The sequence below is a fragment of the Ictidomys tridecemlineatus genome, chromosome 1, assembly GCF_052094955.1.
Source record: "Ictidomys tridecemlineatus isolate mIctTri1 chromosome 1, mIctTri1.hap1, whole genome shotgun sequence".
Taxonomy (NCBI): Eukaryota; Metazoa; Chordata; class Mammalia; order Rodentia; family Sciuridae; genus Ictidomys; species Ictidomys tridecemlineatus.
Window position 1 is genome coordinate 127,115,919 of NC_135477.1, and position 15,271 is coordinate 127,131,189.

Consider the following 15,271-nt stretch of genomic DNA (forward strand, 5'->3'; position numbering starts at 1 on the left):
TGGCCTTATGTCATTGCACCATAATTTCTACACTAAGAGTTCCATTTCACAACTGATTGGCCTGTTCCCACCTTATAATAACTGTTAGAAGAATAACTGTTAGAAGTTGGGCCTTCAATTTGCTCAGGGAAGCAAAGACAAACGCTTGCTTTTGTAGCAACCAAAAGCAAGGACTTCACAGTTGGATTGGATTCATCCACTCCATGTGGTTCATTTCACACTTCAACACTGATTTGTTCACTGTTCTCACTCCTCTGTTCCTGGAGATCACATAACACTATTGGTTAAGCAGATTCCAATCTTGGTGAGTTGTTCATGTTAATGGAGGTGGACCACTTCTATAAGCCAGACATGTGGGTCCTCCATGAGTGGCCTCACATATGGCCTGTTTTTATCCTTCCTCTGTTTTCTTAAAACTAGCTAATGAATATGTAGATATAAAGTTATTATACAAACAAACAGGGAAGAGATGCATATCATTTAGATTGTAGAAAATCTCTGTTCTTTCCCACCTCACCTTCAAGTTCTTCTCCCCTGAGGACTTCCCCTGGCTCCTTATCTAGCACCCTCTCTGGTTCAGGGCAGTTGTGTTCTGCCCTCAGCTGCTGTAACACACAGCAAAACAAAATCTGAGCAATGAATTAAAAAATGGAAGCATTCTTTAAATAGGACTGGGATTGTATTTAATTATCACTTATTCATAAGAGGTCTTCTTGCCTGGCTGCAAAGAATTTTGCTAAGAAAATAGTTACCCCCTCTCATATTATTTTATCTCTAAGTTAGTTCCCTGGGATCTAACAACACTGACAAATTTACTTTTCTAAAACACAGATATGACCTTTCCTTCAAGACAAAAATGTTTTGCTCCCCAGTTCTTTACGAATGCACACACCCACACACATACACACAAACACACCTTCATATGCCGTAAATTGGCATTCTTGGTCTTTAGAACTAGGTTGACTTTTCAGATTTTGCTTCCATTCAAATAATCTTGACCCCTCAGGAACTCACAGAAGCCTCTGTATTTCCTCCTGTTCTTGAAGCATGCCTCGGGCTTTTTCACCTCTTCTTTCTTTGCCTATAAAGATATTTCTAAGACAAGCCCTCATCTTCTTAAAAAGTCACTCTTTATACATTTGGGAAATGCTAAATTGAATTTGAATAAAGTTAAAGATTTACATACAATGTGTACTCTTATTTCTATGAAAGGATGTGCTATTGAGCTACCTCAATTTGATGTGGGAATGGCCTTCTCCAGATCTCCTTGTCTTAAAATCCTGCCCATACTTTATTGCCTATGACAAGTGGCACTTCCTCCAAAGGACCTTTCTGTGAGTTCTCCAACTAAACTGACCTGACTCTCTGTCAAATGTTTAGGTATTTTCTGTTATGACCTTCTGAATTTAAGCTTCTTGGAAAAATATAGAAAACCACAAAAATGAAGTAAAAAACTAGTATCATCCTAAAGGCAAAGAAAATTTACAGTTAAGAAATCAATCCCCCTGTGATCTTCAGACCCACCTTCAAGAATTAACAGTTTGTTATATTTACTCTCAAATCTTTTCTGTTCTCATAAGGATAATATGTCTTCATATATGGAAATAGATATAATTTATTGTTGTTACTTCACTGAATTTTTAATGAGTATGTATAGATTATACAGAATCATGGGTTTCATTCTCGCTTATTTGTACATTCATAGAACATATTTTGATCATTTCCATCTCTCAGTAACAGAATCATGCTTCACCTTTCTGTTGAGATTTATTATTTTTTCATATATAACATAAAATGTATAACTTTCTAGATCAGAACACCTAAAGCTATTTTACTTTTTGGGATTAAATTCATTTTGTAAATATATAGCTCTTAAAAATTTTTCCAGGTATAGATCTAGTTTTATGTCCTTGTATCTTCTATAGATTATTAATTTCCTAAAGGTGAGGAGTATATCTTATATAGTTCAGTATTATCCCAGCATTTAATTTTTGATAGATACATAATAAATATGTATTGAATGAATGGAGTAACAAATCACTTCAGATCAATTTTGACACATTCTAGGAAACAACCACTGAGGAGGTTATATGTAATTATGTTTAAAATATAGCTAATCTGAAGAAAGGGAAATACTAGCATTTAATTACAAATATCATCATTGCTAAACCTCAGAGGAAGTTTGATAAACAATGACTTCCTCCATATTTACAAATTCTTATTTACAGAAAAAAATACATGCTTCAAAGAGAACAAATGCTTAAAAATGATTTCTGCAGTTTCTGAGCTGATGGCAGTCTTGGTGAAGGGGTCCCTTAACTATTAACCTGCTGCCCTGTCTCTAAGTCTCTTGGTTGTCCCATTGCCAATGAAAGCCATAGATCCCTAGCTTGTATAGCTTCGTATTACCCATAAGGATTAATTTACAACAGGCATTTCCACAGTTCTTGCATCAAAATCATACATCCTTCCCTGCAGCTCTTTATGTCTTGAACTCCCAAAATATGACTATAATCAAAACATATCATTTACTTCTAACATTTTATTTTTCTATCTTGTTCATTCTTTGTACTCTCACCTTTAATGTATATGCTACCTTAAAATTGTTAGATCCTGTAATATGTCACAACTTTTATGTTTCTTATACATTGTATCCCATTTATTGAAATGTGTGTGTTTCTCTTTGTGTGTATGATCCATGTAAGTATTTATATATTTCTATATGTAGATTTTAGGCTGCTCCAACATGAAATCACAAATCTCTTGCTCTGTGTTGTATCTCCAATGCCCAACAGAGGAACTGGAAGATAGTAGGCTTTCAAAAAATATTTGTTAGATGAATAAATATGTATTTTTGGTAATTGATGAATTAAAATAAATTTTTAAAATCTAGAACTAGAAAAGTAAGTTAATGAATAAGATAAAGACAGTTTGATTATTATTTTTTTTAATTTTGATCTAACAGGCCATGGAGATTATTTTAAAATGTGAAATTCAGTCATGTGGCCTTGTAAAGTAAATAAAGAAAATCATACACTTTTAGACTAGTTGCTTATGGCATTCATAGGTTAATTCATTCAAGGCTTTCAATTGTTTTGTTTTGTAGATGGCCAAGAGATACCAGGTTTAGAAACAACAATGAATTGAAATAAAGATGAAATTTAGGAAAAAGAAAAAAAAATCCATGTACAAATTCATATAACCCTGGACTCTTGCATATGCTAAGCCTGGCTCAACTCCTGTGTTGTGGTGGATTGTGGATGAGTCCTGTGGAAGACCCTACATTGCCCTGAGGCTAGTAATAGCCAATAAATATTGGAAATGAAGCTTCTAGCGGTTCTTTTCTGATATTGAGTTGAGATATTATTTCCCTATATTATTACTGAGACAAATGGCTTAGCTATGGTCCTTTAATTAGTCTTGAGGGAAGGAAAAACTGTTGCAGTTGTTTTGAGACCTTACTTAAAAAGAATGAAAAGTTCTACCTACTCTTTCTCCTGGAGGTCGCCTTCTGGCACTGCCTGGTTCCCAGAGTAATTAATGTTGTTGACTTTTTATGAGTAGAATTAAGTCTTTCTTCACATCGTGGTTACAGAAGACTCATTTTGTCAATCACTATTCACATTTACACCTGCCCTTTTCTATACTTGTATCCGTAACGATAAAAACAGCTCTCCTGTGTTGTATCTAGTAGGTGTTTGCCACTCTATGGAGAACTTTACAGTATTATCTTCTCTGATTCCCCCAGAAATCTCATGAGGTGGTTCATTTTGCAGCTGAGGTATCTTCATGTTACAGATGAAGAAATTGAAATCCAGAAATTGAGTGGCAGAGTTTAGTACCCGAATCCTTTCTCCTCCGTCCTTGAATCCTTTATTTCATTATATTACTTCTTAATACTGATTTACCACATGGAAAAACATAAAACCTTTCCTTTCCCTCACTTTAGTTCATCAGTCCACAGTCATTTATTAAACATCTGGAAATGGCCAGGCAGGTGGTAAGTGTGTGTATACATACTAATTGTCCCACCGTTAATTTAATGTAGAAATTTTGTTTGTTCAACAAACATGCATTGAACACCTGCTAGGTGCTAGGTCGCATGGACAAGAATGTGAGTATATTATACTTCCTGGTTTCAGTTCACACAAAAGAGCTGAGATTCCAGTGTTGGTGAGTCCTTTATGAAATAGAGAAGTCAATATGGATAAATGCTGCCCTCTAGTGAGAAGCTGTGCAAACCATAACAGATCCATAGTTCCATTTCTTTTCCCAGAGTTGAAACTATGGATGAACCTGGTTCTCCGGGAAATTGGAAGGAAAAAAAAAAAAATATATATATATATATATATATATATATATATATATATATATATATATATATATATATATATATATATATATTGTTTTGCTTCATAATATAATTGGGGCTGAGGCTGATGGTTTTCTGTCCTGAACTTCCCTCATTATATTTAAAACAAGTGAAAAGAAGGGCCTAGCAAAATTTAGGATTTCTTTATAATCAACTCTTATATAACTTTTTGAATTTTTTTTAACTTTAGGCACATGCTCAGTAGTTTGTGTAAATACTTATATAAATTACCTTATAAGCCAGTTTCATCTCAGAGGCTGAATCACCTCATGAAATATTTTGTTTGGATTAGTGGAATTACCAACTTTTAAAATTTTGTGATATTTCATAAGAAACTAGAAGTTTCTGGCTTCTCTTTTTTAAAAAGTGGGCGGTCTGGCAGTGCTTGATCACATATGCCATACATAATCAACTGGATGGGGTGGTAATTGATACAGATATTTTATTGGTTGAAAACTTAGCTTGGAAATATTTACATGATTTTTTTTCTTTTGCCTGATAAAAAATGAAGACTCTTACTTCTTCTCTCCCTTTAGAGACCATATCATATTCGATCCAGCACATCCAGCAAGGAAATTGTGCACATGTTTGAGACAGCTATTGTGACTTACCCTTCTGCCTGGTCACAGGAAATGGTGTCACTTCTTAAAAAGGTAAGAAGGTTGGGGAGGGAAAAGTGATCAAATTATGTTATAGGCCACACTGAAAACCAGCGTTCTACATAATTATTATGCACCCACAGAAAATGATAAGAGGGAAGACTGCACGTCAAAAGGAAATGAGCTTCTGGGTGACACGTCCCACACCTGCAGTCCCAGTGACTCAGGAGGCTGAGGCAGCAGGAAAGCACGTTTGAGGCCACGCTGGCAACTTAGTGAGACTCTGTCTCAAAATCACAGTTAAAACTAAAAAAAAAGAAAAAGAAAAAAAAAAAGGAGCGGGTGCTGGGGATGTACCTCCACAGAATGCCCTAGGGTTCAATCCTAGGACCACTAAAAGAAAAAACAAACAAACAAACAAACAAAAGCATGCTTTCCAGTTTAAGGTTTAAAACATTGGGGCAGTCATTCACAATAATATATATTTCTAGAATGGTTATGCAGCTAACAGCTTTTAAATACATGACTTCATTAAGTCAGTCCACAAGTACCCCTGGAGGTCTCAAAACTATTCTGTCCAGATGGAAATCTTGATCTCTGTATTTCTTGGCCCTCTTCCAGTGTTCCCTCTCTCAGTGACTGGCCCCTCCATACTCCATTTATGCAACCCAGCAACCAGGACTCATGCATCATCTCCCTGTCCAATCCATCACCACCAAGTTCTGAAATTTGACATTTTAATATCGTTTGAATCTTTTACTTTTCAACTCCACTCCTATTTTCCCAGTTTTGTCTTACATGCTTTTGCCATTCCATTCTGTCCTCCACTCTGCCCTGTAGTGGTCTGTTCAAAGGACAGTGCAGTGTCTTCCTATTGCTCTTAGAATAAAGATCAAAATAATACACACAGTGTTTGAACTGTTGTCCTTATCTTTCCCTATATATAACTGCTTTGGCTTTCTCCTTTTCCTTCACCTCCCCTTCCTTGGCCTCACATAACATTCTCCCACTGACCACATGGCCTTTGCGCATGCTCATCTCTCTTCCTGGAGCACTGCCTCCAGTCACAGTCCCTCCCACTTCATACCTGGGATTGATAATACTCAACATGATTCATTGGCTAGTTTTAGTTCATGCCTCCTATAGGTACATTATAATACCAGATATTAAGAGAAGCATTGAGAAATATTTATAGAAATTTCCTGTAGTGTCTATGCACATGGCAAATGGATCTGTCTCATTGAATAGTCTACAGCTTGTTTAGTGGATGTTGAACTCTAGTTACAGGCTGTACATGGTGTGGAGCTGCACACTGGCTGGGCACAATGAGACCACATATTAGTTTGCATGGGCCAGAAATTAAAACAAGCAAACAAAAAACACTGGCCCTTCTACATAGTTGGAGAAACAGCTTCAGATCTTAGCTCAAATAGCACTTCCCTGGGGAGCCTGTCATTCATAACATTTATGCAGTTTGAAATTACACGTAGCATTAGTGTGATCCTTGGGTTGATGATTGTTCTCTCAAAAGCTGCATGGAGATAGGGACCATGTCTGACTGTGTGCCATGGTATTTTCAGCATCTCCTGGCTGAAAATGTGGTATTTGAATGAATGAGGTACATAGTTTTTATTGGATTTTTAGGGCACCCATGTTCACCAAGAAGACTAAACACAATTATAGTAGGAGCTCAGTAATGTATGATAAACAATTACATGAAACAGATGCTGAGGTGCCCAAGAGGATAGTCGTGGTTGCTGTTGTTGCTGTTTTTAAAGGAGAGAAAATTTCCCAGGTTGTGCTGGTAAAGGAAAGAGATTAAGGAGCTAAATATTCCAAATCTGTGTCTCTTGTCTTTGAGATCAAGTTCCCTTTATTAGAATAGGGACATTGCTACTAGTAATGTCAAAAGCAAAGAATGGGGGGGCCATTTTTCATAGCAAATTATTTCTCAGTTGTAAGACTGCCCCACGTCACTGCCAAATTACAGCCTGACTTTCCACGGTTGTCCTCTCCAGGAGCATTCCCAGGGGGAACTGACATTTCCCCTTTGAGTCACACTGTTGGTTGATGGAGTGGTTAGCAGGGAAAATCTTCAACTCCAGTTATTAACCCAGAAAGAACTATAACAGTAACCTAGCTACACCTTATCTGTGCCACGTAATGGATATTGAATTTAATTGTAAAAACAGCTAAAATTTTTTTGTGGGGGAAAAATTCGTCTCACTTGTAAAAATGTGTGAACATTTACCACCTAATGTGAACAACGTTTTATATTCATGTCCTTATTTAATCCCAGATACAGCCTTGTGAAATAAGCTGTTATCTCTTTATTACAGATTGGTAAACTGAGGTTGAGAAAACAAACATGCCATAGTTAGTAAGTAGGAAAGTCAGGAATCAAAGCTGTGTTTGAATGAGTTGGAAGAGCTGTTTGTATTTGTTACATGGCAACCTGACTCCTAGTGTTGATTGTGACTCTACACTGTATTATTAGCATGTGGATTCAGAGAAGGGGGCATGACCTAGTACCCTTCAGTCCTGTGCATGACAACACTGAGAGGGGATTTAAGTGTATTCTTTGTTCCCCCTGTTTTGACCTTCCTCATGATATTAATGTTTTATTCCATTGGCAGCTACTTGAACCTAATCCAGACCAACGATTTTCTCACTTGACGGACATTCAGAACTTCCCATATATGAATGACATGAACTGGGATGCGGTTTTGCAGAAGCGGCTCATTCCAGGATTTATTCCCAATGTGAGTCAATCCTAACAAGCCCACATAACTCCCATTCTGTTACATCATCACTCTGTGTGCCTGATCAGAAAGTCACACCAGTGTTGTATAACAGAGCTCAAATATTTTTGTATGAGAAAACACATGCAGTTAGGTAAGTAAAGTCACCTAGCAAGTGGCCAAGATGGATTCTAACCCAGGTCTGGTCACATCTGGGGATCTAGATCCTAAGCACTCTCTGTGCTGTGCTTTTATTGGAAAGGATTTTTAGTTCTTCAAATAGTCATTTCCATGAATCTGCTAGTTGGAAAAAAAAAAAAGTTTTCTCTGACTTCAAAGATGTCCTCATAATTTGTGTCCACAGAGATCTCTTAGTCAGAGGATTGAAAACTGTGGAGGAATTCATTGTTACCACTTGCCCCTCCTTCTTTGCTAGTTTTATTTTGTGGATTTTTATTTTTTAAGGATTAATCGCCAAAGAGAAATAATTCCCACTGAGTGAGTACCCGACCAAGGGACATCTGTGTCCCACGACAGACTGCTGGTGAAAGCTTAGGCCGGGGCCTAGTGAAGCCTGGACTTCTTCTCTCTGCCTGAGGCCTGAGTCACACATTCAGTTACACACTCAGTGGTGGGGTTATTGGGAACAAGAATGGGCCCATTAGGGACTCAAAGAAACAACTCAGAGATTTTCATTATGGGCACGTGGGGATGTGACCTTGAGAGTAAACTGCTGGGCAGGGGTGTGCCAGCGAGAGGGTCAAGTGAAATTGCAGAGAAGGGGAAGCACAGTGTGGTGGGATCCTGAGCATGGAAATCTCCACCTTATGGAGCAACAGAATAGGGAACTGAAACTCCTACCTGTCACTTTGTAGCATCTATGGGGCAGCTTGTGCCTGGCTGATGTGGACAAGATGCAAGTCTGGGTACCACCTGTTGATTCTGTTCTTCTCTGAGCTGCATGTTGCCCAGAGATAAGCTCTCTGTCGCAGTTCTCTGGCTCCTATGAAACGGAATCATTTGAGGCCATTATTAAAGGGTAGGTAGGGTCTCCTATTCAGAAGCCCTGATTTGGAAAACCTGGCCAGAGACCTAGGAAGTCAAAGAAGCCACTCTGGTGACTCTGATCTATGAGAACCACACTTTGAGAGACCTGAAAGCTCAAACTGTAGAAAAATTATTTTCATTTGGTTTCCTTTGTTACTCCCTGAGAAGTAATTGGAAGTTTAGAAAAATAAATACAATAAAAAGTCAAAGGATATGAAAAATGATGCTGGCAACGAATGACATAAAACTTGGAGTAGGAATCCGAGCTTATCATTCTTGGACTGCTGCTTAGGACCAGGTGTTTTCCTCCACGTGGGGTCTGGTATGTTTTTATGACACAGGAACGTGAGGACTAAGCCAACCTGTCTCCCTTGTAGAGAGGCAGGCTGAATTGTGACCCTACCTTTGAACTCGAAGAAATGATTTTGGAGTCCAAACCCCTTCACAAGAAAAAGAAGCGTCTGGCAAAGAAGGAGAAGGAGATGAGGAAATGTGATTCTTCACAGGTGAGGAGGACCCCACCAAACCCAAGGTGATGGGCATCCCGAGATCACTGCTATACCTTTGAGAGCTGCTGTTGGGAGGTCAACTTGGCACCCTGATTTTGCCTGACGCAGAGGGACTTGTGACTGTCGAGAGTGAGGTACGACAGTGGCAACCAGCCTTCTGGCACCTCTGTGATCAGAAGTGGCAATCAGTGATCAGAACAGAGATCCCCATATTTGGAGGACATAATCCTAATTTCCCACCATGGCTCCTGCAAGCTGCATGCAGGCAGCTCCAGAAATATGGGCACAGCTCTGTGCCAGGGTGGAGGGTGGACAGCAGGTAGCTTCTATTATGCTAAGAATTGAAACTCATAGTAACCATCTTACCACGCCTTCCCTCAATATACCTGAACAACATACCCTCCGTAGACCTTCATCAGAAGGATTCTGCTAGGGCAGTTGATTAGATAGAGAGATCCCTACTCTGCCATCTTCCAGCATCTTCCTCATATAGGTTCCATCTTGAAGCTACTGTGGTACTTCTTAAATGCGGTTGAATAGAAACTTGGTAGGTTTTTGGCTGTGAGGACCCTCATTCATCCGCTAACTACACTCTATTGTTTTTCAATGTCCACCTTAAAGACATGCCTTCTTCAAGAGCACCTTGAGTCTGTCCGGAAGGAGTTTATAATTTTCAACAGAGAAAAGTAAGTAACTGCTGGGGGAACAACAGTTTAGAAAATGATGCTGTTTTAGCCAGACTCTGTTTGCAGAAACTCAGTGTATTATTTTTAACATTTTTTATTTTTTCTAATGACAAAAATGAGGCACATCTATTATAGAAATTTTGGAGAATTCAGGAAGCTTTTTATTTGTAAAAGAATTTTTCAATAGTAAATTAGCCTCACATCAACTTTTTGTTTGTGGGAAGGGCAGACGAATTGGGATATAAATACAATGACATTTTAAGGTTTTCTCGACTCACACCTCTTTATAAATTGTTGATCTTTGTTATCATTTCAAATGTTTAAACTTTTGGATTTCAAAGAATAAAACTAACACTCTCTCTCTCTCTCTCTCTCTCTCTCTCTCTCTCTCTCTCTCTCTCTCTCTCTCTCTCTTTCCTTTAAGAGTTAAAAGAGACTTTAATAAAAGCCAAGCAAATCTAGCCTTGGAACAAACCAAAAACCCACAAGAAGAGGATGGCCACAAGAACAACCTGTAAAGACCTCTACATCTTCTTCCTGACTTGGGACTTCTCAAATTCTTGCCACCCCACACCTCATGATGTAGACAATGTGACATTGACTATCCTGTGAAGCGGGCAGCATGCCATGGAAAGTCCTGGGCCTGAGCCCCTGGGATCTGACTTCACCACTGATTCACTGTGTGACTTTGAGCCAAGTCATTTATCCACTTTCTGTGCTTCAGTTTATTCATCTAAAACTAAAGGGTTGTACTGGAGGACCTGCACCTTGCCTTTAGTGCTGCAATTGTTATTCTAAATGGCCTTTATCTTAAAAGGAAGATCTGCAGATTTATTTTTCCATTCCTCTGACTACACTGTGACAAATGAACATCGGACACAATGAGCCTCTTCAGAGCTGGAAAACTTCCTAAGACATCAGAATCCCAAGGACCGATTGGATAGAAATAAAGAATCCCATGAGGAAGAAATGCATAGGGTCAGATAGAAGTAACAGGTTTATAGGACCTTTAGCAGGGTGCTGAGTCAGCTCCACCTTGGTTTCTATCAGCTGGTAAGAGCCTACTGTGCACAAGGCTCCCCAACTTCCTTTCAGTGAGATGATATTGGCACCTTGTAATCAGTGATGATGAGAGGATTTATGCCATGGGAAATGAGCAAATGCTACAAATCAGGGCACCTTTTTCTTTTTAACAAGCCAGTTGTTGAATAGTAGCACACCATTTGCCTTCTTCCAGTATGCATGTTCCTTGAGGGCTAATTGTCCTCTGAAGATTAGCAGAGCCTGCATCTGGATAGGATCAAGAACATCTTTACATGACAATGTTTACTTTATGGTTCAGTGAAGTCGCACTGTACAGGGTGGTTATATAGTAAGTTAGAAGTGCAATTGGAAGATGTAAGACTTGCCTTTGAAAAACACCTTCATTACCCACAATATATGGGAAATATCTTCTCAATGAAGCCTAAGGAGTGAGTTGCCATTCTGTAAAGAAACAGGTCACTCTTGTGCTCTTTATTTTTGGTTTCATTTTGGCTAATAATGGGTGAATTAAAATACTGAACATCTTTTATAGTCTAGAATTACCCTTAGGACAGTGGGATGCTCACCCATGTGAGAGGTCAAGTTCATGGAGAGTCACCTTGGGAACGGCGGGAACATGTTTTCTACCCTTAGGACGACTGAAAAATTGGCAGGCAGAAGTGCCTAATTATTTAAAATATTATTGGTTTCTCTTTTTCTTTACATTTTATCTATTTATTTGCCAAGTTTAATTCACCTAAGTGTGCATGTAACTCTACTGTGCTATCTTTGCAGAACTGTTTTTGGATAGAGTCAAGAGGTGAACAGGCTTTAGCAGGATTGTTTTCACATCTCTGCTACTCAGGTCATCTAAACCTTGGCTGCGAAGGGACAGTAGGGCCTCACCAGTAACCTGGCAACCAGGAAGACCAGACTTGCACCCACTTGGGAAACCAGACAGGTGCAAATAGACTAGAGAAGTAAGAGATATGGCTGCTTGCCTGCCTCACAGAGATTGCCAGAGGGGGGCTGCACGGGGGGTAACTAAGCATGGGTAGGAAGCCAGAGCTGAACTACAGTTGTGTATTCATGGTTTTCTCCTCATTGAGTTAATGGGCCCAGGATTTCTGGCACCGCTATGAAATAGTGCCTCTCTGATTTGAGAACGACCATATTTTTGGTTAAAGAATCGAAATCTAGCTCTTTTCCTCTTCCGTTCCTTTTCCCTCAGTTCCCATTCCTTATTTGTCTGTGCAATTTTGTTTTTCTCCAAACACTAGAAACTCAAAGCATTTGTTTGACCCACTTTCAGAGTGGAGGGCGGGTTGAAAAGAGCAGCCACCAGAAGGCCACCAGATTCTGCCCACAGCTGGCCACCTCTGGCGGATCAGGAGCCAGGTGCACAGTTACCAGCTTCCCTCTTATGCTTGTCTTTTATTCAAACCCTGATGTGCCCTTGACTCACCTCTCCTGTCACCTGGGTCCTCCTCTGCATTCCCCCAAAGGAGAGGCTTTTCAGAAATGCTTACCAAAGGACAGTGGGACCAGGAGGCTGTCCATGATGGTGAGAGCTGATCACGTGTGGGGCTGCACATCTGTACAATTTAAGGTAGGGTAGGAACCCATATGCTCTCTGTAGCTTGAATCCCTACTTTCTATACCCAGAACACTGCAGTCGACTTTCCGAATCATGAACACACTGAAGAAAGCTCAGTGCTCTCCAAATGACTGATATGCAGTGTGCTTCATATTAGAAAAGAAAAAGCACCAGGCTGGGCCTGTGGCTCAATGGTGGGTTTGAAACCTAGAACCACAGAAAACAGACAAGAAAAGGCACTGCATCTGGTAGCATGGAGTAAGTCATTCTCACTGCCTCCTACCATGTGAATTTTAAAGACAAGAAAAACTTTTCCAAAAACAAATTGTAAACCTTTCCCAAAGTTCTTATGGTGGTTGCTAGTTATGGAAATCAGATCCTTTAGTTTTATTCCATAATTTGGGCTAATAGTCAATTCCCCATTGAATGGAATATGTCTCATCTACAAAGGGAATGAGGCTCACGGATGAGAATTTTAGAAACCTGCATCCTTTGGTTTGCCTTTCTGGAAGCTTTTTCTCCAACAGCATCCTCCCTTACCTATAGAGAGCATCTGAGGCATCTTAGCAGATTCTGAAGACTAGAGCATCCTGCTTCTAAAACTCCTGCAAGGCAGCAGAGCCTCCAACTCCAGGATATTCCATGACCTCCCCTGAAGTGGGGCAGCCCAGCCCTGCAACCCTGACCGTGACCCTAATTCCTTGGGAATAAATGCTCTGCTAATGACTAACACCCCCTCTGAAGCAGCACTAGTTTTGGCTGAGGTCATTGTGAGGGCAGCGTGAACTTCAAGCAGCACAGACCATTACAAGATTGATTATAATAATCTAATTAATTAGTGGCTAGGTTTCATCTGATAGGAAAATTTTAATCAGAAATGACTCAATTTTCTGTCATTATAGTCCTAGATTGGATGGGTGAATACATAATTAGGAAGAAAGAGCATTAATGTAGCTATTAATTCGTCAGCATTGCAGCTTTTGGCTGGTGCAGAAACGCCAGGGGTTCAGCTCTTTAGAGGCTGAACCAAAAGGCTTGGAATGCATTGTGAGTTTGTTTCAGTCCCAGTATTTGTCCATAGAAAATCCTGTTTCCTACTTTTTTCCACCTGTGGTTACTGTTTATTACAAGCTCAGTGTGTGTCTGGCTGATATTAAACATTGATGTGAAAAATACACACTTTGGTTTTCTGTGCTTTTGTGAACCAATGGCTGACTTGGCAGCCCTTGAATGAGAAAAACATGCTTCTGTTGAGCTGTAGCATGTGCAATGTCACTGTGCCTGCATGTATTAAAATGTCTTATGTAACAGTAAGCCATTGACCTTTCTTTGTCACGTCTGTGTTTGTGTATTTGTTTTCCCAAAAGAGAGTATCAGGGTGCCTAAATTTACCTGCTCTTACTTCCGTTTCTTTTTGTGAGGAAGGTCCCCTAATAGAGAGAGCTGGTGTTAGAAATGATGTTCTGTTACTCAGGAACACAGCACATCTTAACTGATCCACATATACAAAAACGAAAACACTTGATTCCTTTAATATGCACACTTCAGGAACACAGTCCAGAATTCTACCTTCTGCCTTTCACTGTGTCCTCAAGTTCACAGATAGCTCATGCATCTTTTCTCAGCATCCTGTCCCATTGCACACATGAGGGCAGCTGGTGGATGTTCCAAATCCCATAATTTGGGACAGGAAGGTAACAGGCACCTATGAACTCTTGCAGCTAAGAGCAACTTCTGGCAATGAGAGAGTAAAGGAGTTTTCCACTACCTCCAAACTCAGAGTAGGTCAGCAACCAGCCAAACACTCCATAGGCTGGAAAAAGCAAGCAATTCTTGTGGACTCTCAAGTCCTGCATCCTGAGAACCCTATTGTCAGGTCATATTAAGTGTCCTGCTGTGCTGTTCTGAACAGCCCGCTGAACAAGGGGCAAGGTCTAGAACCCTTTAGATTTTTAAGTATGTGATGTCACTTTTGCATGTTGCTCTGTCCCTTTTGTCATCTCCATCTCTTTCACATGGTTGGTGTCCCTGCTGTGATGGGTTGGTGTTAGGAGAGTTGATTCCAGAAAGTTCCTTGGAACCAGAGGGCCTTGTTTTTACTCTTCAGTGTTTTCATTCCCACCTAATTAGACGTGACTCTGCCACTGAATATCTCTGGCCTACAGAGGTTTAAAAGTGTCTATGTATCTTTCCCCAGCACCTCTGAAGGCCACTCATTCCTTTTGGAGTCCTGCACCCTTAGTTCATTGTAAACATTGACTGTTCCCTTTAAACCCGCTCAAATCCTTAGAAAAGCCCACTCATTCCTTGGACAGGAGCAGGGAGAGGTGTTCTGCCAGTCCTGAGTTTGAGCCATTCGTGAGACTACAGACTAAAGCTTATTGAACATCAAACTGGGAACCTCTGTGGTAAAATAACTCTAGTATGTTCAGAGTAGCTTTGGATCTGGTTTCTGAGCTTCTGTGTTAAAAGGTACACACTCACTTTGTGCTCCTTTATCAAAAGCATTGTCCTACCAAATCAAGAGGGACTCATTATATGCAAAAGCAATTAATTAGAAATTACCATCCCCAGGGCTCCCATTTCCTCCCCCACCTATCCCAACTTACAACCAGACCCATCTTTGGGTTAAACATTCATGCCTTGCAGGCTTGAGAGTGAGGCTAGAGCCTTCCCAGCATGTATCCCCTTTTCTGG

The 15,271-nt window shown here is 39.9% G+C and overlaps 1 protein-coding gene across 1 annotated transcript in view; it reads left to right on the forward strand.

Annotated features, from left to right (window-relative positions):
* The window catches only part of Stk32a (serine/threonine kinase 32A), a 122,553-nt gene extending 108,802 nt beyond the window's left edge, over positions 1 to 13,751 (forward strand). The window contains exons 9-13 of the mRNA XM_005324200.4: positions 4,909 to 5,025; positions 7,608 to 7,733; positions 9,137 to 9,265; positions 9,890 to 9,954; positions 10,379 to 13,751. Of these exons, the coding sequence (XP_005324257.1) occupies positions 4,909 to 5,025; positions 7,608 to 7,733; positions 9,137 to 9,265; positions 9,890 to 9,954; positions 10,379 to 10,472 (531 nt within the window). The 3' untranslated portion in view covers positions 10,473 to 13,751. The remainder of the gene's footprint in view (positions 1 to 4,908; positions 5,026 to 7,607; positions 7,734 to 9,136; positions 9,266 to 9,889; positions 9,955 to 10,378) is intronic.
* The last annotated feature ends 1,520 nt before the right edge of the window (positions 13,752 to 15,271 follow it).